The sequence below is a fragment of the Neomonachus schauinslandi genome, chromosome 10 (assembly GCF_002201575.2).
Source record: "Neomonachus schauinslandi chromosome 10, ASM220157v2, whole genome shotgun sequence".
NCBI lineage: Eukaryota > Metazoa > Chordata > Mammalia > Carnivora > Phocidae > Neomonachus > Neomonachus schauinslandi.
The window spans coordinates 116879018-116904423 of record NC_058412.1 but is presented as its reverse complement, the minus strand read 5'-3'; the positions used below and the strand labels follow the sequence as shown (position 1 = coordinate 116904423).

The 25406-nt window shown below is 47.5% G+C and overlaps 1 protein-coding gene across 3 annotated transcripts in view; it reads right to left on the bottom strand.

Annotated features, from left to right (window-relative positions):
* CTNNBL1 (catenin beta like 1) overlaps positions 1 to 25406 on the bottom strand; it is a 156278-nt gene that overhangs the window by 7325 nt on the left and 123547 nt on the right. For 2 of the 3 annotated variants that reach the window (XM_044918493.1, XM_021688906.1), the window contains exons 12-15: positions 22012 to 22109; positions 19885 to 19965; positions 3643 to 3780; positions 3337 to 3409 (exon numbers count right to left, since the gene is read on the bottom strand). In XM_044918493.1, coding sequence (XP_044774428.1) covers positions 3337 to 3409; positions 3643 to 3780; positions 19885 to 19965; positions 22012 to 22109 — 390 coding nt within the window. The remainder of the gene's footprint in view (positions 1 to 3336; positions 3410 to 3642; positions 3781 to 19884; positions 19966 to 22011; positions 22110 to 25406) is intronic. The other variant, XM_044918492.1, reaches the window with a different exon arrangement.

Sequence of the window (25406 nt, the reverse complement as noted above, 5' to 3'; positions counted from 1 at the left end):
CAGCAAAACTTAGGAAATATGTAGGCCATAAAATCAAAGAAAAAGCTTGCATCTAATTAGTATGTTAAAAAAAAAAAAAAAAAAGGAAGCAACTCAAACTGGAAAACAAAATTAAAATCAAAGAGGACAGACTGATGAGCTGGTTTTCTTTATGAGGCTTTGTTTTCTCATGCTTTTTGATGGAAGGAAGGGTGGAGGAAGAAGGGGGAGGGAGTGAAGGCTTTTAAGGGGGAGGGCCTGAGCAGTCTAGCCATCCACCCCGCCAGCCAGCCTGACCCGTTTTTAACACCAACACAGCCCTGAGGGGATCGCTGGCTGCAGACAGGCAGGCCACAGGGGCTCCGCTCCCCTGCACAACACCACAGGCAGAAGGGCTTCCCTGAGGTGGGAGTGAGCCAGGGCGGGCGCCTGCCAGTGCACGCAAGGTCGATAACCCTTTGATACACTGTCCTATCCCTGGGCCATCTCTCTCTGCCTGGGATGTGTCTTTCCCCCGGAACACTCTTCCCAGTCCTGGGAGGAGCCTCTCCCTCCTCTGGGAGTCCACGGAATGGCCTGGCTCTCCAGAACTGCTCTTACCACTCCGTTAGCACACTGTTCACAACTTCAACCAGCACTTAGCACGTTGTAATTAGTTTCGAGTATCTCGACTGTGAACGTCTCAAAAATATGGCTCTTGCTTTTTCTTCTTTGCATCTCTAGTCCCGAACACAGAGCCCGGCACTCAGCAAATGCCGGCTCAGTAGCTGCTGCAGCGTGTATGTCATTTAGCTTGAATTACGGCTGGTCACTTACACATCCGTGTCCCCAGAAGATTATAAACTCCACGAGGGCAGGCGCCGTGTGGCCGCTGAGTACAGTATCTAGCATGGTGCTTAGCCCCGAGACAAGTCTCAGCAAACATCTGCCAAATTCAATTTGCACAAGGGTGGGGCTGAATTCAACAATATGTAAAATATTCACTGGGTTCTCATTATGTGCCCAGCATTGCTCTGGGTGCTGAGGAGACACGGTGAACAAGCCAGACAACGTCCCCACGTCACGGAGCTTACATTTTAATGTATGAGACACACGAAAAGAGTAAACAAAGGCATAAATAAAAACAATTACACACTGGGATAAGGGCTAGGAAGGAAATAAACTGGGTGCTCCGATGGGAAGTAACAGATGGAGAGCGCTGCACGGATTCAAGATGGAGGCTAGAGGCGGGACTGGCGGGTTTACTACCCCGCTGGCTGGGCAGCGTGATGGAGAGAGAACCGAAGGGCCGGCCTGAGGCCCTGGCAGAGCTCGGGGGAAAGAAAGCAACAGAGCAGAGGACCAAGAGTGGCGGGAACGAACGCGGCATCTGCGCAGGCCGCTGCATCAACAAATCTCCACTCCGCATCCAGTCTGGGCCCGACGGCTCACGACGCACTGGGGGGCTAGACCGGGACCTGAGGGAGACAGAGGCTGGCTCACAACAACTGAAAACTCTGAGTAACCTAAGGTATAAGTGTGAGGATTTCACAGAGGAAAACATCCACCTACTACATGTCAGTATCCGTTAAAAACACCCTTTCTTTCTCAGAAGATCACTGTGTTGATTGCAGGGATGGAAGTGCAGGGAGAAGCCTGAATGCAAGACAGGAGAGCCGAGAGCGATGAAAAGTTCTAATTGAACAAGCGGGTGTGAGACGTAAACGCCATTTACAGACTGGAGTTGCCAATCACCACAGCTTCACCTCAGGGAGGAGGCAGCCTGACATGCTGTGTAGTAATTCACACGAGCGAGACACGGAGCGGGGAAGGAGCACCCAGGATGCCGCCGTGCTGGGCTCACAGGGTGCTGGGCTTGCTTCCTGAATGGTTTCCCTTTCCTCTTTCTCTGAGGGAGAAAACGAGATCCCAATACCTCAAAGTCTCTGTCTGCAACACGGACACAGTGGAGGTCCCACTGCCACCGGCCTGGGGTGGCCATGCTAAACACGGGGTTTCCTGCTCCCATGCCTTCGCGCACACTGTTCCTTTGTTCTGGGATGTCCCGGTCCCAGTCTCTAAGACCCAGCTCGATGCCACTTTCACGAGACTTCCCGTAAGATTGTAGCCATGCCTCACTTACGATAATGATGATGACAATTATCATCATCATATTTCATAATATTCATAATAGCTAACATTTACGGAGAACTTATTAAGGGTCAGACATTTCAATCTATCATCTTATTTAATCTTCTCACCCATCCTATGAGGTCACAAGAGCAATTGGGTATCTCACCCCAGGTAACACAGTAAGTAACAAGGCCAGGATTCAGTCCCAGGAGCCGGATCCCAGAGACCATGGCTCTTAACTTCTCTTCACTTTATTGTATGTACCATTTATCTTCACATTTCATCTCCCACCTGTCATGGGAGTTATAAGTCACTTAAAGGCAAACCCTTTGAGTAAATTTAGCCTACTCCTTCACCTTAGAAATGGGCAGAACATGGGCCAGAGCGGGAAAATGAAAATCTGCCCACAGCTACCAGTCTACCCTGGCTCTCTCTGATCTCTGGCAGGAGCCGTGTCCAGTACGGGCCTCTACTGCTGTGTGTGTGAGTCTGTGCTAAGGGGCCCACGGGCACAGAGTCCAGCTCAGGTACCCTTGTGATTGCGAGCCTGCACACCAATGCAGGCCTTGGGAGCCTCCAGCTGAGGAAGGTCCCAAAGATGTCACAGCACTGGAGGGACTCCCTGGGGTAGCTGAGGGCAGGAGGGACGCTCACCTGACTGAGCACTACCTGTGTGCCAGGCACTATCTACTGCTGGGTACAAACTGGACGCTGTTTTGTAGTGTCTCCTGAACCTTTGCAAAAGTTCTTCTAGATCACACTCGCACGGCTGGGGGAAGGCAGAGCCAAGGCTGGATGGCAGGTATGTTTTTTCTGCTACACCACACTGCCTCAGATTCACTTCCCGCTGTCTTGCATAATTCCGGGTATTTCCTGTTACTTCCTTGGTTTTTTCCTCCTAAGAAAGCAATTTCCTTCCACTACATGTAGTTTGGAACTGGGCTTTTTGTTTCTTGCTTTGTCTTCTTCTTTATTTTTAATTTTTAACAAATATTTCTAAGCCCTGCTGTCTGTTATGTATTTTAAATGCTGGAACTGAAGGGTCAGAGGCATAGAATGAATACCTAGGCCAGTCCTCTGTATCCGGACAAAGATGACCTGGACACACAGTGCATGTGACAACACACTTAAGCCTGCAGTGCAGAGAATGCTGTGCACCAAATGCCAGGGATATTGACAGAGACTCAGAAAGTAAGCATCACTTAGTTCTCCCAGAGCCTCAGACACAAGCAGCACACAACTCACCCTTGATGATGTGCCTGACGATTTTGATGGAGCTCCCTCGCATGTTCAGGATCTGGTGAACCCTCTGGCGAATCTATGAGGAAGGGGAAGGGAGGGGAGAGAAAGGAAAAGCACTGCTTGTCTTGGCAGACACCAGCATCCATCCTGTGCAGCGTGCACCTCGTGCCCACCCCTGATGGAGCGGGCCCACACAGAGTGCAGGGAGTTAAGGAGGGTGGATCCGCTTCTTTCTTGGAGTCTCTGCCCAGGCAGGGGGCCAGGAAGGAGGCAGGCCTGGGCAGGCCCGTCAGGGGCAGCCCCTCTTACCTGGGGCACATTGGCATTGCAGATCTCCGCCATGATGTAGCAGATGTGCTGAAGGACAAAGAGCCCCGCATCTAAGCGCCGGAGGTAGAACTCGTCCTCCGTGTCATTGTCTATGATCTCCCCGCGCCGGACCATGTCCTGCAAGCGAATGAGCATTTGGGACAAGTGAACTGGCCAGTGAGCCCATAATACGCAAAAGAACAGCAACTACACCACCACCACCACCACCACCAGAAGACCATTCCACCATGATGTCTCTTGCTCCTCCCATTACCTTCTAAAGTACCTTTCTTATGTTTTCATTTTTAAAGGACTAGAGGTCCAGGGAGTCAGATCAAAGCCCATTTTTTTTACCTATGCAATGAGTCAAGGCCAAAATGATCTCATCCACATATTCAATCTAAAAAAATAAGCTGATGGGGACACAAATCTCAGCTATTTATCTGCTTCCACTCATTCTCTAGTCTTCGCTTCCAGCCCCGGTACATCACCTCTCTAAAAGACCTACAGATTTCTCTTTCCCTCCCCAGTCAGGTCAAACTCGGGAAGAGCGGTCCTGCCTCCACAATTCTGTCTTGATGCCCTGGTGAGGCTGATGGTGATGGCACGACACCCATTGTACATACACGTGCCCCTTTGGGCTCACATTGCGTCAGTAGCAAATGCCACCACCCTTTCCATTTCACGTCACCAGCAGGCACTCCCCTAGGCCAACACCCCAGCGACCAACAGGAGTCTTTCCTCAACCGTTGCAATCCCAGGCCTATCAGACTTGCTGTCCTCAAATCTATTCCTCTCTAGTGGATTCTTTTTTTTAAACAGTTTTATTGAGATAACAATTCACATACCATACAAGTTGCCCATTTAAAGTGCACAATGAGGGGCGCCTGGGTGGCTCAGTTGGTTAAGCGACTGCCTTCGGCTCAGGTCATGATCCTGGAGTCCCGGGATCGAGTCCCGCATCGGGCTCCCTGCTCAGCAGGGGGGTCTGCTTCTCCCTCTGGCCCTCCCCCCGTCTCATGCTCTCTCTCTTTCATTCTCTCTCTCAAATAAATAAATAAAATCATAAAAAAAAAATAAATAAAGTGCACAATGTAATGGCTTTTAGTATATTCAGAGCTGTGCAACCGGCACAATTGTCTTAGGACATTTTCACCACCATCCCTGAGTTCCCCAACTAGTGGATTATTATTGCCTCTGCCACCAGAGCTCCTCTCCCCATCTCTGGGCCTTCGCTTCCTTCCTTCCTTAGGATCCTGGGGTATCTCTGAAGCTAGCACTACTTTTATGCTACCTCTACCACACCTTTCCTGATTATGGAAGGCTAACACTGCTCCTTTCTGAAATTCCTGAGCATGCCTCAACACGCCTCTCCCCTGCATGACCTCCTCTCGCACAGTGATTTCCACCACCCCCCCACCCCGCCCCGTTGCTAACTCCCATCTACAACTCCCTTCATTTCATAAGGGTGGACTATGAACTCTGGTAAGGCAGGGACTGAATTCTGTCTTCATGTGCCCACTCAGTAAACATCCACGCACTGAATGAAGGGGAAAAGACATCTCTGTTTTGGGCTGTCAGCTCTCAGGAGTAAGATCTGGGTGAGGAACTCATCCCACATGATTGGCAGACTGGCTTGAGAAGACAGGTGCTTGACACATGCTTTTGACGACAACACCATTTCTTAATTCTGTCAGTAGTTTTATGGCCATGGTTCCCTCTGACAACTTGGGCTCCTGTCACTGATAGAAGCCCCTGGGACCCTGCTTTCCACTCTCCCAAACTTGAAGGACTTACCACTTGGTCATCAATCTCCAACAAGAATCCTTCAGAGACTATTTAGACGCAGATAATGCACTTCTTTATTTGCCCAAGGGGCCAGCCTGTAGCAACACAAGGCTACTTTTCATCTCGCTCCTAAAGGCCTCTGTCTGAGGCAAAGGAGGGCTGCACTTTCTGGCAAATCACCACCGCTAATTCCTAGCTTCATTTAGTAGCAAATTCCTTGGTAACCTGGTAATAGTGTTAATGTTCATGAGGTAGTCATGGAGCACTGGATTGATGTCTGAGGAGTTTAAAAATAGAAGGGTCTCTTTAGTTTCTCATTTACTCATAATTGTAACTTCCTGCTCCAGAACTCCTAAGTGTTCAGCAGCTGGGGCACAGGAAGCAAAATTACTCCTGACTTCCACTCATGCAAAAAGCATTTGCTGCTAACACTTTACATTTCTATAATGCTGGAGGGTTTAAAGTGTCATTATGTATATATGGTCCTGAGTACCACATTTAAAGAGAGCAGGGAGGAGATTATTAATCCCATTGTACAAATCAAAATTCAAGACACACAGAGGTTAAGTAAGTTGCTCGTAATTACATGATTACCAGTTACTAGAATATGGACTCCCTGGGGACAGGAATCCTGTCTGATTCACCTCTGAGGTGGAAATGATTAACATAATACCAAGTGTTCAGATCCCAGCCCAGCTAAGCGCCCAGCGGCAAGGGCGCCATTCTAAGCACTGATTTAAGGCAGAAAAAGAATGAAAATGGAGGTAAGGGGATGCCCTGGTCTTAGTCATGGAGGGGCCAACTGTCTGGGGAGGCCACAGGGACACAGGAAATGACCGGAGAGTAAGGGGATATTAAAAATAATGACAGGTGGTGTGCTGATCATGGTTGGCTAAGATGGGAGGGCATCTGGGGAAGAAGTGACTCCTGGGTAACCCTTCCAGGCTCCTGAGAGACAGCAGAATGAAGGCCTTAAGGATGAGGACATCCAGGGGTCTCATGAGGCCTCATGCTGCTCATTGCTCTCTGCTCACCAGCAGCCTGCCCCCCGCCCCCCGACCTTGCACACAGAACAGACAGGCCTGCCCTCGGCTCTCTGTCTACTCACCTTTGCTTGCCATGTTGGTACTTTGCCCAGCCCCCAATCTCTATCATAATATAGTTAAAATCTAAAATGCGATATTCCTTTCAAAACTTTTCCTGAGAGCTTTGAAAACTTCTCAAAGTTTTCCAACTTGCAAACTTTTCCAGCTAGATACTAGGATTTTTCGGTCCTGAAAACCCTCAAGACTTGGATTTATACCTCTTCTACAGCACCTCCCATGACCTGCCTTACAGCAGTTATTCCAATGTGTGTCTCTTTCCTGTGTAGGCTCCTTGAAAGCAAGAGGTGTGTTTCACTCTTCTTTGTACCCTAGAAAACACCTTGCATAGTACTTGGAGCACAGTGGGCTCTTGGAAAGCATTTGTCAAATAGGACTGAAAAATGCAGGTAGAAGTTCAGCGCTGTTTAATGAGTTGTGTGTGCTAAGACTCTTGTGGATGGGGAGAAGGGGGAGCATCAGACGTGGTGCGGGACAGGACCTCGGATGGCCAGCTGGTAGGGGCCTGAACGCTGGCCAGAGAAGTGAGACACAATGGGCCACAGGCTGCATGAGCAGGGAGATGTCCTGAATGAGAATATGTAACTCCTGTGTGGCAGACACACTGGCTCCCAGCACTGAGAGCCATGCAGAGCGCATGGCTGGGAGGCCATAGTACCAGCCTCTGTGAGGAGCAGATCAGATGGAGGAGAGAGGAGGTGACGAAACCTTAGAGGTTTGCCAACATGGAAACTGGAGTGGAACACATTCCATTCGTCCACCTGATAAAGATTTCCTGAACACCAGACTGTGGGCCAGGGTATGATGTGCTGGGGGCAGCAAAGATAAACAAAAGAGTTCCCAATAATCAAGGAGATTATAGCCTAATAACGTTGCCAAGTTGTTAATTTTTAAAAATGTAGTAACATCTATGATCAAGGGCCTCTCAAATTGTACTGCGTGCCGTGGGCATCCAGAAGGACACACTATGTCTGTCTGGGGGGGGGGGGGTGTCAAAAGACTTCAAAGGAAATGTACATTTGAGGTGGTCTCTGAAGGAGTCGGACAGGCTGGAAAGAACATTCTAAGCAAAAGGAGTAACAGCATGGATCAAGGCATAGAAAAGTCAACTTGGCTAGGGTGAGAGAGATCAACAGTGGAACACCAATATCACTAAAAGAAAGGTTAGAAAGGAGTAAGGGAGTGTGTTTTTTGCTTATAAAGATCCTGGCTATCGGCAGATCATGTTATTTTTGATCGATTGCTACATACGAGGCATTGTGTGAGACAGTGTGAATAAAACCCACTGCTGCCACCATCTATCCCCCTAGGAGGAACAGCCAGTGTTTACTGAGGGCTTGTGATGTGTCAGACCGAGTCTGAGTGCTTTTAAATTCCTTTGCTTCTCACAAATATTGGAGGGCAGGGATTATGACCCCCATTTTAGATGAGGAAACGGGACTCGACAGAGGAGCCTCCCCAAGGCCAGCGGGTGGCAGAACCGGGATTCAAACCCAAGTCCGTGTTCTTTTCACACCTCCATGTTTGTGTGGGGGCAGATTTTGAAGCTGTCTTCGAGAACAAAGGAAGATGCCAAGTAAGAGGGGTAGAGGCTCAAGAATGGAGTGCAGCAAAATTAAGTTTCTTCAAATAGGTCAGAAGAGCCCTGGTGATTTCTCCTTTTTCACACTCTCCCCCACAATCTGATCTTCTTTTAACCAGACAGGCACATACCGTACTTTCCTGTTTCTCTAAATATTGTCATCCAGAAAGGATGGACCCAAGAGAGCGATGCCAAACTCCATTTTTTCCTCTTTCTTTAGAACTTCAAGACTCTGACAACGTTCAATTCAACATTCTACTTTTAGATATACGGCCAGATGATTTGAAAGTGAAAATTTCAAATGTAGATCTGAGGTATGACTTTAGCTCATCTCCAAGAAAGGCATCACCATCGATGCGCTGAACATGCACAAAGATGAAACAGAGATTGACTTCTAAGACGAAGTCTCTGTCCTGACAGTTTTAGAAGCATCATAGAAACCAGCAAGCAGAGAAGGTGACTGCTGTCAGGATAGCACCTTATCTAGCCTGTTACAACTCTGCGGGCAGGGAATATTTACTGCTGACTGGATTCAGAAAAGTTGAGCACAAACGTGCACTCTGTGTTTAAAGGGAAATAAAAGAAGCAAGATGGTTATGTATCATTCTGATGGAAAATAAGAAAGTTTGGGGACAGTTCTTGTAGGAACATCTTAAGAAGAAGTAGGATCATGTATCACCTTTATTATAAATGGATTAATGAATTTCTGGCTCCATTTCTGGGATTCTAAGACACGAGATTAAAAAAAAAAAAAAACTGATCTGGCGATAAGGAAGTAGAACTAACTCCGGAAAGACTTCTCGGGGTATCTGAGACTCCAAAATAGCTGCCAGTACAACCCAACTCATGATCGTCTGGCTAGGATTCAGTCTCTGAAGTAATATAAAAGTAATATAAACATTCTAGGATCATCATGAGCTTCTCCCCACCCTATTATTTCCCTCATAGATGGCTCTGGAAGTACCAAAGGAGTCTGATTTAGAACACTGAGCACACAAGTGGACTTGCTTCACTAGCAGTAGGGAGGGAATGACTTCTGCCCAAATGACCAATAAGATATGCTTCAAAGTGACTAGACAAAAAAGAGTGAAGCTGGCTGGCCCATGCAAAGATTAAACCTGCAGCTCCACACCCTTAGCATGTGGGTACTAAACTTAGTACATGGGTACAACAGGCCACAAATACCTCATTCTAAAGATACCCAACCTCCCTTGCCTTCTTTCCCTCTTAAGAGACCCTCTGACATCACAAGAAGCATTTAATTGGACATTGGGAGTTTTCTGAATGATGACGTATTAATTCTACAAATAGGTTCCTCTGCCAAGACGGGACAGAGTACTAAACAAACTAACACTAACTTACTAGTGTCCTTAGGCAGGTCATCTAACTTTTCGTGGCCTCGGCTTCTTTGCTTGGAAACGAGAAGCCCGCGCTGGGTCAGGGAAGGGAAACAAGGTTTCACTTGGAGTGCCCGTTCTAACTCACCGCAGTGGCTGTCAAGTGCTCTACGTGGGAAAGGGTTGTGGGGCCGACTGGAGCTTGTTCGAGAGGAGCTCTGAGACCAGTTAGCTCTGTCTGTGCTGACTGCAGGGTGGGGAATGGCAGGGGCCCCCACCTGTCTTCCTTGATCTCATGCTCTAGAAGGTTCCTTTTAGCTTTGATAACCCAGGACAAATCTAGGACTGAGGCACATCCATCACCAGATGAGATGGATTTCTGCCTCTATCTGGGTGTCTATATGGACGGGCTGAAGTGGTTGACTTAGTTGTGCGCCCAGTCAGAAGAGCCACCACGACAAAGGCCTCAGTAGGAGCCAGGAAGCGTCACCCTGACACGACACAATGGTCACTGACAATGAGCTCATCCTCTGGCAATAAATTAGACTTCCCCGTGACAAAGAGATGAGCCCTGGATCTGCTACTTTAGGCCATCTTGAAACAATCTGGACATGAAAATCGAGTGCTCTTCAAACGGCAATACGATTAACAGAGATTAAAGAGAAATTCCAAAAATCCAGTAACTTCCTAAAGTACTGTAAACATATCTTACTTTAAAAAATTCCAGAGTGAAAATCTGTGTGTGCATTAAACTGTATCTGAAATGAGACAGGAGAGTTAAGATTTAAAGGAAGTCTTTCACAAATTAATTCATTCAACTCTCACCTCTGAGGAGAGTGAAGGTGACTGTCTTCTTTGTGAAGCAATGACAACCCAACTGCCACAGAAGCACTTTCTACTTCTGAAAGCAGAGTATCTTCATTAACCTCACTTGCTGGTATGCCCTGTGTTGGGTATGCACATTTCAAATATCATTTTCAGATTTCACAGATGGAAAAATTGAGACAGATGTCAAATGACTGTCACTGAGTTTTGGTTAAAGACTCTGGTGGAACGTGATTTCCTCGTCCAAGACCTTTTTCTATTTGTCCTTTCACTCTGGCAAGAGATGGGATGCATGCAACACACGGATAATGACAACAGCAACCTTTCCCGAATCCTCACTGTGTGCCAGGCGCTGGGCTAAGCACTTTCATGGATTTCTCATTTTTCCTCACGAGGAGCTGGGAACTTTGACTGCGTCCACCCTTCAGACAAAGTTTGGCTCCAAGCCTGCGATTCCTTTCATAGTCCAAAGAAGGAAAAAGTTTGTTTTATAGACCTTTTCCAGTATTAGCATATGAACAAATAGCATTTTTTTCTTGATGCCTATCTAGGGTCTATTGCAAACCAGCTGTATTAAATGTGAGGTCATCTTGTGGTTTCCTGGGCCTGTCTTTTCCTTGTAAATTAAAGAAACTTAAAAAAAAGGAAAAAGGGGCAAGTGGTGCCTGGGTGGCTCAGCTGGTTAAGTGGTTACTGTCTGCCTTCGGCACAGGTTGTGATCACAGGGTCCTGGGATCGAGCCCCGCAACAGGATCCCTGCTCAGCTGAGAGCTTGCCTCTCCCTCTCCCTCTGTTGCTCCCCACTGCTTGTGCTCTCTTGCTCACAAGTGCATGCTCTCTCTCAAATAAATCTTTTTTTCAATTGTTTTTTTTTCTTTTTAAAGATTTTATTAATTTATTTGAGAGACAGCGAGAGAGAGGGAACACAAGCAGGGGAGTGTGAGAGGGGAAGCAGGCTTCCCGCTGAGCAGGGAGCCCGATGCGGGGCTCAATCCCAGGACCCTGGGATCATGACCTGAGCCGAAGGCAGACGCTTAACGACTGAGTCACCCAGGCGCCCCTAAACATTATAATAAATCTTAAAAAATAAAAAAGGGGGCGGGGGTGTGTGTGAATCTACAGCTAGACCAGCAAATTCCACATGTAATTTGGGAAAGTCAGAAACACAGAAGACACTCGGCAAGGTTTTGTGTTGCTCATTCCATGAGAGAGGGCTAGAATAAAAACTTAGATGGTAATTCAGTGAATGGCACATTAAGTAGAACAGACTGCAATTCACAGCAGCATAAGCCTGTTTGGGGGCTGCTAAAATAAACAGATTCATCTCCAAAGATACACAAGGAGGTGGTACGTGTGGTGTCAAGGTGCCATGTCTGCAGGGTTGTGTGTTGTTTTCCCCTCCCCCAGCCATATCCTCACTTTAAATGTTAATCTGTCCTCAGGAGCACTACCGAATCACCACCTTTCCACCTGCGCCTCTATCTCTCTCAGCAGGCAAGTCGCAAGCCTCCAAATGAACATGTGGATGCCATTTCTAATCTGCCCCTGACAGGCAGCGAGCTGCCCCTCGCTGATGGAAGGAGACAGTCATAAAAGAAGCTGCTATGAAACCAATAAGAATCCCTCTTGCCTTAATAAGAGGGGACGTGACTCAGAGCCCCGATGGGTCACAGTTACTGTCTGTAGTCATGGGCAAGAACTGCCCCACCATTTACAAAAGGCCCATCTCTTTTTCTTCAAAAGCAAGGGAAGAGTTTAAGTCATGGGAGAGATAGGTAAGTGGAGATGTGTGTGTGTGGCGGGGGGGAGGGTGCACACAAACACTACAGAAAATAAAACCTTCTAAGAGCTTCTAAAATAGGGCAGATTGTTAGAGAAGGATCCTAGAGACAGCCAGTCCTTTTTAGCTGGGGAAACTGAGGCTGAAGAAATAATAAAAGGGATTTTTTTGGGGCGCCTGGGTGGCTCAGTCGGTTAAGCGTCTGCCTTCAGCTCAGGTCATGATCCTAGGGTCCTGGGATCAAGCCCCGCATCGGGCTCCCTGCTCGGCAGGAAGCCTGCTTTTTCCTCTCCCACTCTCCCTGCTTGTGTTCCTGCTCTCGCTATCTCTCTCTGTCAAATATATAAATAAAAACTTTAAAAAAAAAAGGGGGGGGGATTTTTTTTGGTGGGGGGAGGAGGGAGAATGCCTAACTAGCTGACAGCAGCTCTGGTAAGTATCCAAGAATCTCAGGCCAGACCTTTGCCCACACAGGAGAACTGACTGTGTGTTAAGCCCACCCACATAAGCATGTGACTGGTTGCTACAAACAATCTCATTAATCTTCAAAATGACCCTCGGTAAAGTTACCATGAAAACTAAAATACGCACGGGGCAAGTCATCCCCTGCCAGAGTTCATGTGAGGCTGAGCTGAGATTCAACCTTGGGCCGTATGACCTCAGGATTCATGTTCCTTCTAGCTACCATGATGCCTCCATGATGGGTGTGTCTTCCACTTCTAAATTTGCTGGAAAAACAAAACAAAACAAAAAATACCCACGACTGCTCATTTGAATCTTGACAACATATAAGCCAGCCTTGAGAGAACCAGAGCTTCCATGACAGCAGATACAAGAACACAAGGCCAGAAAATAACAATCCTGTTGGGACTGCTGAGGAAGGAAGATCAGGCCCTGCTTGTGGAGACTCAGCTTTAGAGGGAGAGAAAGACAAGTATAGAGGCCAAAAACACTTACAATAATAGCTACCACTTAACGGCATACTTCCTTGTGCCAGAAACTATTCTAAGTGATTTCTATATATTGATCTATTTCATCTTCCCTGCAACCCTTCAAGATAGGTATTACCACTCTCCTCCTTTCCCTGATGAGGAAACTGAAGGCAGAGGCAAGATTTGGGTCTATGGTGTGCAGGCTGCTGTGCACAGGGAGCACAGGGGAGCACAGGGGGCCACGGGGGTCCAGGAGGTTTTCTGCAGGCACTGGCATGGCAACACTAAGCAGCACGCTTGGCACATGGTACACACTCAACATGCATCTATTGACGGACTTTTCTGCCAAAGCTCTTGAGGATACAGAGGAATTAGCCAGCTGCAGGAGAGGGCTATGGGAAAGATGGCACAGAGAGGCATTCTGGGCAAAGGAAGAAAGTTTAGGAAGGCACAGGTGGTACAGAGTAGCTTTTGCACGTCACAGGTGGAGGAATGGTGAAGGATGCGGCCCGGGGGAGGGCGGCAGGCAGGAGCCCCAGCGGGAGAGGCCTGGCAAGACCCAAAAGGAATTTAGAGCCCATCCTGCAGGTAACACAGAGCCAGTGTGCACTGGGTTTGGGTAGGGGAGTGGCGTAGCTGCATTTTCAGTTTAGAAAAATCTCCGGTTACTGTGTGGGAAATGGACTAGAGAGGACAAACCTAGAGACAGGGAAAATAGTTAGTGAGGAGGGCACTGCACTCACACTCCTACAAGAAGAAAAGATGCTGGCTGCCCGAGTGGCCACAGCGGTAGCAAGGACAGGGGAACGTGAAGAGGCTGCACAGAGATCAGAGGTAAAACTTACCAGATGGATGCATGGCGGGAGCAGGAGAGAAAGGAGGAAAAAGATGCAGCCCAGGTTTCTGACCTGGTGAAACTGGTGACTGGCCCCGGTGCAGTGAAGGAGGGGAGCGGATGATACACGGTTAGGGCCACAGACCAGGCTTTGAACTCACTGGGCCACAAAAAACTCTGGGTGATGTCCCGTGGGAGGGAGTCAGCAGACACTTGGGAGTCCCCAGCACACAGCCCTGATCTAACCAGGCCTGCAGCAAGCCTGTGAGGACAGCAATGGAGAGCCTATGAACCCCACTGGAACAGGCGGGCAGGGAAGATGACAAAAGCCAAACAGAGCACGCAGGGCCACACTGCAAGGTAAGTGGCAGAGGCACAGGACCAGAACTGAGCTCCTCTGACTTCTCCACTGGCAGAAAGGATGACTGACTGGGAAGGGGGCTGGCAGGGGGGCCACGGAGGGTGAACGTGCATATGGCTACATCGGTGGGTGTCTAAAGGAGAGGAAAAAGCACCCACCATCACTGGCTTCTACTGGCTACCAGCTGTGTTCTGGCAAATTCTTGGACAGAGAAAGTCTGGGAACGACTAGCTTAAAGAACAGCTGAGAGGAACTCTCAGCAAGACTCCCTCTTTTTAAAGCACGCCCCAGAAGCCTCCAGCACAGTTAGCAGAAGAATCAATGGCAGTCTCCTACTTCTCCTGTCTACATCCTTACCCAGTGCTTTAGGATCACATACCCCACGCATCCATTCCTGTGCTCCATCCCCTTCTGTACAGATCTTTAAATGAGTTTCAAATGCTAAGGAAATAGTCCAAGTCTGTTTCAGACATCAAGTCCTGTGGATACTGTTTCATTACAAGGAGTCCATCCTTCTCTTTCCAGGATAAAGCCTAGAATGATTTAACTATGGCAAAATTAGCATGCAATCTGTAAGTCATTACAGTGCAAAGTATGTGGTGAGAACACTTTATTGAATAAACCTGCTGAGTATAATTTTCCCAGGAACTAAAAAAGGGAAACCTCTCTCCAAGGCTCTCCTCCCTCTTTAAAAATCCCTGCCAGTACCTATATAATTATGTCTCACTTCTGACAGTCAGAAGCCAGGCATCTCTGTACATTTAACTGAGGGAAGCCAGAAGGAACCAATGAGAAGTCAAGACATCTTCCCAGTAACAGGGACCTTGGTATTTTCTGGACTTGGGTGTTGTTTGGGGAGTCAGATAAAATCTGCTGAGACAAGCATCCTGGATATTTACAGATCATGGAGAACTGCTCACTAGAAGACTAAGAATTACATGCCCTTTAAAAGTTCAGGTCAAATCTTGTTAACCAGGAGCCCCAAGGGCATGTCCAGATACACTGTGGCCCTGGAATTGAGCAGTCACTGAAGACAATACGAAAGCAGTGGACCACTGTCCCAGACGTGGAAGTCTTTGCCAGTTACAGATTACTGCAGTAATGTGATTCCAACTGAATGTGTGTAGAATTATCAGCTTGTCCTGTAGACTCTTCTAAATAGGAGTGTTTCACCTTGCCGAACACTGCCACAGGTAGGCCACAGAATCTACATAGATGACCTGAGATATTTTTGATGATGGGGCTAATCATAGAGCAAACAAAAGAAGAGGGTTAAAAATGAGAGTTAAGGAACAATTTAGAAAAAAACCCGGGACCTTCAATTTTCCTTAATACCCAGAGACAAACGTTAATTTCATCTCATGAGCGATGGTCCTTCATTTAATGCATGTCAGTCACTATGTAAGTCCTTAGAATATGATGAACAAGTGAGATGACAGCCCCAGAGACAGAGAGTAAACAAGCAAATACTGAGAGGTTATGAAGGGGCCCTGGAGATGGGGTGATGCTACTTTCCATATGGTGATCACTGAAAACTCTCTGAGGAGGTGACATTTAGGCTGAGACTGAAGCTGGAGGGAAGCACCAGCAAGAGAAGAGTGAGGTCAGTGGGGAGAAGCAAATGCAAAGGTGCTAAGGCAGGAAGGAGAGCACAGGTGTGGGAGAGGAAGCTAATGAAACAGAAGGCACCCAGATCACGCAAAATATTGCAGTCCCAGGGGCGTTAGAAAGTGTGTGTGTGTGTGTGTGCGCGCGCGCGCGCGCGCGCAGGAGTGATGGGGTGCAGACAGTCCTTAAAGAGACAATGAAAGGTTCTCTGGCCACCGGCTATGTGCCAAGCCCTGTGAAACAGCTTTCGGGTGTTAGGTCACTAAATCCCACCTTCTGTAATTCCCCAAAGTACACAGGTTGGGACATACACCTTAGAAAGAAAACACCACTGAGGAAGAAAATAAGGCTGAAAAGTTTAAGTGACTTGTCCGCAGTCAGAAGCAGAAGGAAGCCGGGCTCTAGAGCCCACGCTCTCCCTTCTTTCCCTCTGCTCCTGGGATTTAACTTCCCACTCGCTCCCCAAACTTGGCTCCCTCTGCCCCTGCTTTGCTCCTGCTCTTCTTCAGTTGGAAATGCCTGATGTGTGTCTATTTCTTAATGTACAGCTTGAACCTGGCCTCCTGCACGAAACAGCTGAGGGTGCCCCCAGGCGCAGTCGACTGCTCCCTGCTCCCTGGGCGCTTCTAGCCCTCGCCAGCAGCACCGCTCCTGGGGCCCCTTCTTCCCACGGGCACTTCTAACTCTCACCCCCTGCCAGTGGCTGGCCTGGTGCCTCGCCCAGAGCAGGTGCCTGAGAAATATTTGCCAAATGACTGGATTCTCTCCAGTGAATCCTGGTCAATTGCAAACCGTGGCCATTTGCACTGTGCCCGTGGAAGTCTCAAGTGTCCAGGGAAGATGGGAGTTCTGAGACACTAAAACTGTCAATACCTGACCCGCATTATCTGGGGCAGTACCGGACCCTGTTATCTAATGTCTTTTTTTTTTTTTTATTTAAGATTTTATTTATTTGACAGAAAGAGACACAGCGAGAGAGGGAACACAAGTAGAGGGAGTGGGAGAGGGAGAAGCAGGCTTCCCACTGAGCAGGGAGCCTGACGCGGGGCTCGATCCTAGGACCCTGGGATCATGACCTGAGCCGAAGGCAGACGCTTAACGACTGAGCCACCCAGGTGCCCCCTAAGGTCTTTTTTGTTGCAGACTTGGTGAAGTGTGGAAGTGCGCGAGATATTTATTCATTACTGATCTGACAGTCAATGTCATCAAATGCCTGAGAAATAAGCATTCAATTCGAGTCTACAAATATTTGCTGAGTTCCCAATGGGTGTAGGACATCCAAGTTTAATGGAGATGGGGCGGGGTGAGGCAGCAAATTGTTTACGACTTAAGAGAGAAGAGTGCATGAAGGAGAGGTGAAAAAGAGGTCGTTGTGTTCCGAGTCACTTTACACCTGCCAGGACGGAGCCCGAGTGCTGGCAGAGAGCACAGCTCACAAATGCGTCCCTCGTCCCCCACCCTGCCCTGTCTCTCTGAGCAACACTGAGGCTGCTGAGCACTAATGGCCTTGGAATGTTCGCCAGTGCCCAGCAAAATGGCCTTGGCATCAAGGAGACAGATGTCTGTCAGGAAACGGCAGGAGCCCGGTGCCCATGGCACGCAGGAGCTCTGTGGAGGCTGGGGGAGAGTCGCTGCGGCGATTACTCTCCGTCGGTGCTAATCAATTTCACACCCTCTCCAGTGCTGATCATAGATAATCTTGTGGGAAGCGGGCCAAGTTTCCTAACGGCTACACGCATGCTGCTCCCTCACGCCCAATAGCTTACTTGGTCTCCATCAGAAAAACGTCTACTCCAGCTTCCCCTCAAATGAAGTATATGACGGGGCCAACACTCTGGTCTGTTAGGGGACTCCCTCCGGGACAGATAGCAAGGAAGATGCCCTCAGGAGAAGGACTGCCTGGCTCGCTTAAAAGCTGCATAAGAACGACAAAGGAAGCTAGGAGCACCAAGCAGCAGCGGCTCTTAGAAATGTATTGAGGTGCTTTACAGACTTTATAATAACCCCAAAAGGGAAGTGTTATTTCCATTTTACAGATGGGATGACCAAAGTTTAGAGAGGTCAACTCATTTGTCCAAGGTCTCTGAGCTAGGATGTGGCAGAGCTGGAATCCAAATCCAGGGTTCTGCGACTCGCCACTCACCCAACCTTTTCTCGGAGGCTGCGCCTCTGTACGAAGGACCGCGTGGTCACTAGTCACCCTCTCACGGTGCTCGAACTCCACCCCACTGCTAAAAGCCAGCAGAGTGACCAAAGGATGTGCACTTGAACCTGAGGGACAACACTGAGTGGAAGAGAACCTGAGAGATTACCTTTGCTGATACCGTGTTACTGCTAAGAATCTGGCTATGCACATGAAGCATGGTGACAAGCCACGGCCACACAGTGATGGAGAGGTGGTGCCTGCCTAAAATTCTAGGTCCCTCGACTCCCAGGTGCTCTTTCTACCCCTGAAAATCTCCTCCAGCAGATAATACAGGTCTTCTGTCAGAGCTGGAGTTCTCATTGTCTCGTGGCTGTTTCCCTACAAAAGTCTAGGGAAATTTCAATTCTTTCTAATTATCACTCAGACAAAGAGAAAGAAGACATTACTCTGGTACTTAAACAGTCACTAAGTGTCCATCATGCACAAGTTACTGTAAAGGGAAGAAAAGATGGAAAAGGAAACCTCAGGCAAAGAACAAAATAAAGGGGGTGGGAGGGCAGAACAAAAGAGCTGTGAGTGCAACATGCTAGCATCTGAAGTCCAGCCTCAAAATTCAGAGCCCCTGCCTTTTATCGTGTAGGAGTATCACTGTCTAAATGAAGCATGTCCCAGTCAGTCAATTCAATCAATCAACAAACATCTGAGGACTTACTAGGTTGAGGGAAATCCCGGGCATGATAACCACAGCTACCTGTCCACTGGCATTCATAAATGAAGGTATATCTTGTGAAAGGAGAGGGGTGGATACGAAGGGGTGAAGAGAAACAGGACACAGACAACAGGGTTACTGTGTCCTCCCTCTGGGCTCTCACCCTCGCCTGAGGCCTAGCTTGAGGGCAAATGCTAGCGTAGTCATCCCCTGTGCACTTGGGTCTGCCCCACAGCTCCATTGCTCCAACACAGAGGTGAGCAGAGGCTGAACTGGCTCTCCCACCAGTGTGGGTCAAAAGCCTCCAGTGCATCCTTAAGGCAAGAAGAACAAAAAGAGAATGGAGTGATATAGCAAATCAAGATCACAAAGAAAATGAAGTCTATTACAGACTTTGTAAAAAGCAAGGAAAGGATCCTCTGGCGATGTGACCAAAGACTGAGGAATGTCTTGCAGGAAGAATACAGATTGGACATTAAGCAACATGAATGCCTGCCCCGATGAAGGTGACAGATGAGAAAAGTAGAGGCCAGAGATGGCAGAGAACAAAAGGGAAGCAGGTGGAAAGTACATAAGGCAGGATACTAGCACAGCGAGCACAGCTCTTCAAGAAAAAACCTGACAGGTTTCGTTTCCCTCAGCAGCCACGAGCAGAAGAAATGTGGGTGGGTCCTCTGGAGCCTGGTCTGCAGGCTTTGCTGTGATGCATCTGAGCCTCTTTTCTCCAGGTCTCCAGTTTTTCAACTGTCAATGAGTGACCTCGAAATTTCCTTCCAGTTCTTATCCACTGTGATCACCCTTCCCACGCGTCCTTCCTTCCCTTCCCTTATGACTACAGAAGCCAGCAGCAGTGTGAACCAAGACGCGCTCTGCCAGCTCTGCCGACATGGTACCAAGTCACTGCACTGCACTTTGGCCAGATTTTTTAAGAGCAGCTCATGTCAAGGGTACTCGTGCTATCACCCAGACCGTGGGAAGCGGGCCAAGTTTCCTAACGGCTGGGGGACAGGGATCAATCCGACACGTCCTCCCTCTTAAAGGACATGCACTCATATTAGAAGAGCAGGTATAACCACTGGCAGACTGTCACCTGCTCTGCTCTAACAACAGGTGAGGTGGCACGTGAGGGCAGATGGTACCCGTGCCCTTGCCTGTCCTGTGTGGACAGAGAAGGTACAAAGGGATCCAAGTGGAATGCGAGTCGATAGTCGGTAAAAGACAGGCAGGGATACGTACATGTTTTTCCCCTTCAATCTTCTTGTCCGCCACCTGCATTGCGTCCAGATACTTAAAATGCAACTCCATCAGTCTGTCAACCTGAAAGAGAGAGATTTGAGACATGAGTGAGAAGGAAAAAGAATACCAAGGCAAGAGAACAGTGGGGTTCCCATTCATCTCACTGTCACTCCTTACAATAGGAGACCCACTCTCCCACTTCTGACATCGGGATGAGCTCTGCTTAGGAACACGGCAGGAATGGATTAAAGAGCTGGGGCAGAACAAGCCAACACCTGGAATGGGTACAGTCTGAACACAGGTCCATTCCCCAAAGGACGCTGCATTCCCAGCCCTTTGAGGGCTCCCATGAATTTGAGTTGTTAAAAACACAAATAAATAAATTTAAAAAAATTCAAGTCCCTTCTTGCAAAGAGAAGGAGCTTGAAGTTACATACTTGGTATTCACTTAGAACTTTACAGAAATTTCTTTCTTCCAACTGAAACCTTTCATGTTCAGATTCTACCCCAGAGCTGATCTTTTTTTAAAAAGGTCTGAGTAAAATCTCTTTAGTTGCTTTCGAGTCAGAAGAGAGTACACGAAAAAAATTCTTTCAGCAACTTGAAAAAAGGCCCTGACTTCTCTGCTCAGCAATAACCTAAAAATCAGTTTTCAACTTAGCAAAAGTCATGCTTCAAACATGGTCCGGGGAATACTCAGTGGGTTTGAAAAAGTTTCATTTTTCCCTAAGACTTCCAAAAGACTGAACAAACACCGTGAAACCAGCCTAGATTTCTAAACCATCTCTTTACTAGGTTGGCACCACCACGGCTCTTGGCAACCCTGATATTTACTCAAGAGCTTATAGTGGTTAACAGCAGATGGTGCTTCAACACGGCATCAGAGTCCAGGAGGACTGTGCCCAAATCCTCTCTGGATAACAATGACGACCCCAACATCTTATATATTTCAGTTTATGGAGTATTTTCCTTATACCTTAAAAAAACCTGAGACGTAGGCAGGAAAGATAGTGACCCTAATTTTAAAGATGAAGAAACTGAAGCACAGATGTTAAATGTCACCAGGTGACATGACTGCTAAGGTGTTCTGTGCCTAACCTCATGATGGCCTCTTCCCCGTGCTACGCAGCTAGGGAGGCTGGAAAAACGGTCAGACACAAGCTCGGAGAGACGGTCATCAACCTCTCTCCGAAGGAGGACAAACTTTCAGCCTTTCCTTGGACACAGTAAGGAAAGAAATTATGTTAAGTTATAAAAGGGGTTTTGGTCTTAATTTTATTCATCTAGAATGATCTAATTCGTAACTAGCAGCATGACCATGGTAGACCATGATTGTGGGCAAGTAACATAATGCCTCCAAGCTTGTTTCCTGCCCTGCAAATGTGTACGAAAGCCACACAGAGGGTAAACCCCACGCTGTTGGGAGAGTATGTGCAACAACGAAAGGGACCTGCTAAGCCCCCCAATCATTAAATATATGCTAGCTCTTGTTACTGTTAAAACTCTTATGGTTTGGCACGCTAAATCACAATGTAAATGATGCATCTAATCTCATTTACGTGATCATTCCCTTATCCCACAGGCCATTGAGGACAGGCTCTCCCTTCCCTATGTTCATACCAGAACCTTCCATCACTGCCACCTAGGAAGGCCTCATTTAGTCTTCCTCTCCTTGACTCTTCAAGATGGGAATTAATGTGTCCATTTCAAAGACAGGGAAAACGAGGCTCAGAGTGGCACACATGTTGAAATTGGCAAAACCAGGTTCAAATCCAAACATCTGAATCCAAAGCCTGTGGTTCTTGATGACTTTGCCATGCTGTGCAACCCCCAATCCAAATCCTATTACAACCCACTCTCACTGGGTCTAAAAATCTCCCTGAGGTACTAGCTGCTGCCAGCCAAGGCGCTACCACTCCCAGAAGGATGTGTCTGGAGAGGAGAGGCAGAGCCACAGAAAAGCCTGAGATCCAAAGCCATGCTGGAGAAGATGTTTTAGGGCAGGAACGCTCAGCTCAGCACCCCCCAGATGGCATCAGGTAAAGAGCCCTTCTAGCCACACTCCACCCCCCCACCCCCCAGCCCCCGGCCCTGGGCCCAGCCTTACCATGCAGCAGGCACACCCACCTTCTCACTGTCATTTTCAGTGAATTTATTCAGAAGCCGGGTTCGCTGCTGCCCTCTCAGGTTCCGGAGGAGGGAAGCCAGGATCGAACAGACATGCTCTGGGTTGGGAAGGAGAAAAGGGAACATGCTGTGATCAGAGTGGTAATTATTACCTCTCTTTAAGCCTGATCTGGTTCTATTGGAAGACGAATAAGTAGGCCTTCCCTGACTGCTGCTATTGATTAGTAAGACAGGAACTTAAATTGTGTCACTGGAAACCTGAACTGATCTTCACAAGCTGCACAAGAAACGTATTCAAAAGGGATGATATCCTCAAGGACAACTTGAGCAAGTGAATCAAAACTAAGTTAGAATTCTAGTCCGCCTGGAATTAATTGATTCTGATTGTTCACAACAGAACCTTAACCTAACCCCCCATTTACAGAAATAACCTGTGAACAGAGTATGAATGTCCGCTAGGAGATGAGTGTATAATGAACAACAAGACGTGTTCTATCATATTCTCAAATTACCTCCTAATTTCCCCAGGTAAAGATCGTGGGGTTAAGTAAGAGACATGATCGGGGGCCAGGGTTAGCACTTCCATTCTGGTGCAGCTAAAACTCCTCCTTCAGGTTTGGGAGCAGCTGGCCAGTAAGTACTTCAAAATGGTAACAATGCTTTTTGAGCTCCCATTACCCACAGGCTTCTATTATGAGCTACTATTTTTCTACCTTGGGAAGAAGAGGGTAACTGAAGGGTATGTTATAGGCTTTAGCTGTGAAGAGATTCTTGTCTTTAAAAAGAATTTTTAAAAATCCAGAATAATGACCTTGAAAAGGAGGCGGCATAAGTCTAGTCGTGGAGAAATGACAGAGTGAAGTTTATTTTGAGATAATGCCCAGAGCGTGGGCAACAAATACTCTATTTGAAAAGTGACTGAAGAACATCTTCACATGTCAAACTTCCCTTGAGTTCTCAAAAAGTCACCTATTAATTAAAGCCGCTGGTAGGCATTCACCATAGCACAGATACGATGCATTCCCTGCCTCTTCACATCCCCAGTCTCATACTGCCGGAGGTAGTCAGGCATCCTGTCTTCTACCTGCATTCACCGCCCTGGGAGGCCCATGCTAGTCCCACAGCTGTAAAACCACCCACATGCTGATGGCTCCCAAAATTGGGTCTACCGGCCACTCCTGTTCTCTGAAAGCAGACTCATGTGTTCATCTTTCTACCTGCTCTGTTCACGTGGTTGTCAACAGGTCCTTTAAACTGAACACATCCCAAATCCAGCTCCTGATCTGCCTCCTCAAACATGTTCCCCACAGTCTTTTCGCCTAGTTAATGGCAACCAGGTTCTCCAGTTCCTCAGGCCAAAAACAGTGGAGATGTCTCACAGGAAACCTTGTCAGCTTTACCTGCAAATTATACCCAGAATCCCACCTCTTCTTCCTTCCGCTCCCACAGTGGCTACTCAGGGCCATACCACCGTCATCTCTTGCTTGGAATATTCAATTCAATATTCTCTGCTTCCACCCTTGCTCCCTCTGGCCTCATCTCCATATGGCAGTCAGAACAATCCTTTAGGTTAAAACCCAAAGTCAGATCCCATCATTTCTCTGTTTAAAGTCCTCTGATGGCTCCCCAGCTCACTTGGACTAAATGTTGTTTCTAATGTCAGGCAAGCTCCTGTTCTGGGGCCCCTGCACTTGCTGTTTCCTCCACCTGAAATGCTCTTCACCAGATTATCTGCATGGCTCCATCTTCATGCCCAGTTTTACTCAGTTGTCATCTTCTCGATGAGGCTTTTCCTTGACCACCCCATTTAAAAACACAACACCCTGACACTACCTAGTTCCAAGTCTTAGCTGCTTTATTTTCCTCCTCAGCATGATTATCTTCTAAAACACTGTTTTATTTATTTATTTATTTATTTATTTATTTATTTAATTTATTCTGTTCACTGTCTCCCTTCAATTAGAATATCAGTTCCTCAAAGGCAGGAATCCTTCTCTGCTTTTTTCATTGGTATATCCCTCCCTGGTCTCAAAACAATGCCCCAGGTTCACCCCAATCTCTTTCAACTTTCATGTGAAGCTGAGGTTGAGGTGGTATAATCTCCATCTTGAACAAAATGAAGGGTTTAGAGAACAGGGAGTGGAGAGTGGATAGCACGGGACCTGTCTTCACAGAAAGGCAAAAACTGTCATGGAACCCAGGGTAAGGACAGTGAACCAAACAGCTCAGCTGGGTGAGAAAGTAGGATAAGACAAGGCCGTCTTTGGAGGCACGTGTCAGGGAAAGTCCTCTAACCTCTAAGCATGCCAAGGAGAGGACAGAAAGGCAGAGTAGAGGACATAATCAGTTCTCCAATCTTAGGCTCTGATCTCTTCAGCTGGTGAGCAGATGTGGGACAGGCCATAATCAATGCAGTGTTAGTTCTGAAACTTTGAAATTACTCAGCATAACAACTGGCAACACTCTCCATGTGTATATATGACAATCTGACAACCACAGAGGAAGAAAAAGAAATCAGCCAGATTCTCATAGATTATCTGGGCCAAATCTCTCATTGTATAGACGGAGCGAAGAGCACAGTGACGGGTCGGCATAGCTAACTGGTGAAAGAGGCAGAACTCAAACTTCAGACAACTCACTCACTCATTCACTGACCACTTGCTTATTTTTGTGCCTGGCAAGCATTTGGTGCTCAGGCCCCCAAATAAACAACACATTATCCCTAATCTTGAAGAGCTCCTTATTTAGTGCAGAAACAAAACAATGATAATAGTGCAGGGTGACAAGTCCCATCACTGAGGTAGGCACAGGGGACTTGGGGAGCACAGAGAAGGGATATCTGACCTAAAAGGATTCCCACTGGAGTTAACAAACAACTAAACATCTTCAAAAAGCCCCAATACAACACCTATGGCTGACAACTAGGTAGAGAAGAGGAGAGAGCACTGCAGGCCGATGGAACAATATATGCAAAGGCCAGTTTGGATGGAGTGTCATATCCACATGGAGGAGGGGAGGCCAGTTAGGTTGCAAAGGGTGGATCATGAAAAAAAGTGGCAAGAATCCACCCATGAATTCTAAGCTGGGGAGAGACAAGACGAAATCTGAGTTTAGGCCAACCCTTGGCGCTAGAGTCCTTTTAGAGATGAAGATCAGGAAAATGTTTCTCTTTCCTGATGAATTTTTTATGCTTATCGGGGTTCCCTCTTTGCCTTGGCTATTGGGAAGCTCAAAGATGGGTTTATGTTCACTATAGGAAGCAATTTCTTTTACTGCCTTATTAGTGATTCCATGATCCACCAATGGATTTTAAAATAAATGTAATAGGGGCAGCAGGGTGACTCAGTCGATTAAGCATCTCCCTTTGGCTCAGGTCATATCCCAGGGTCCTGGAT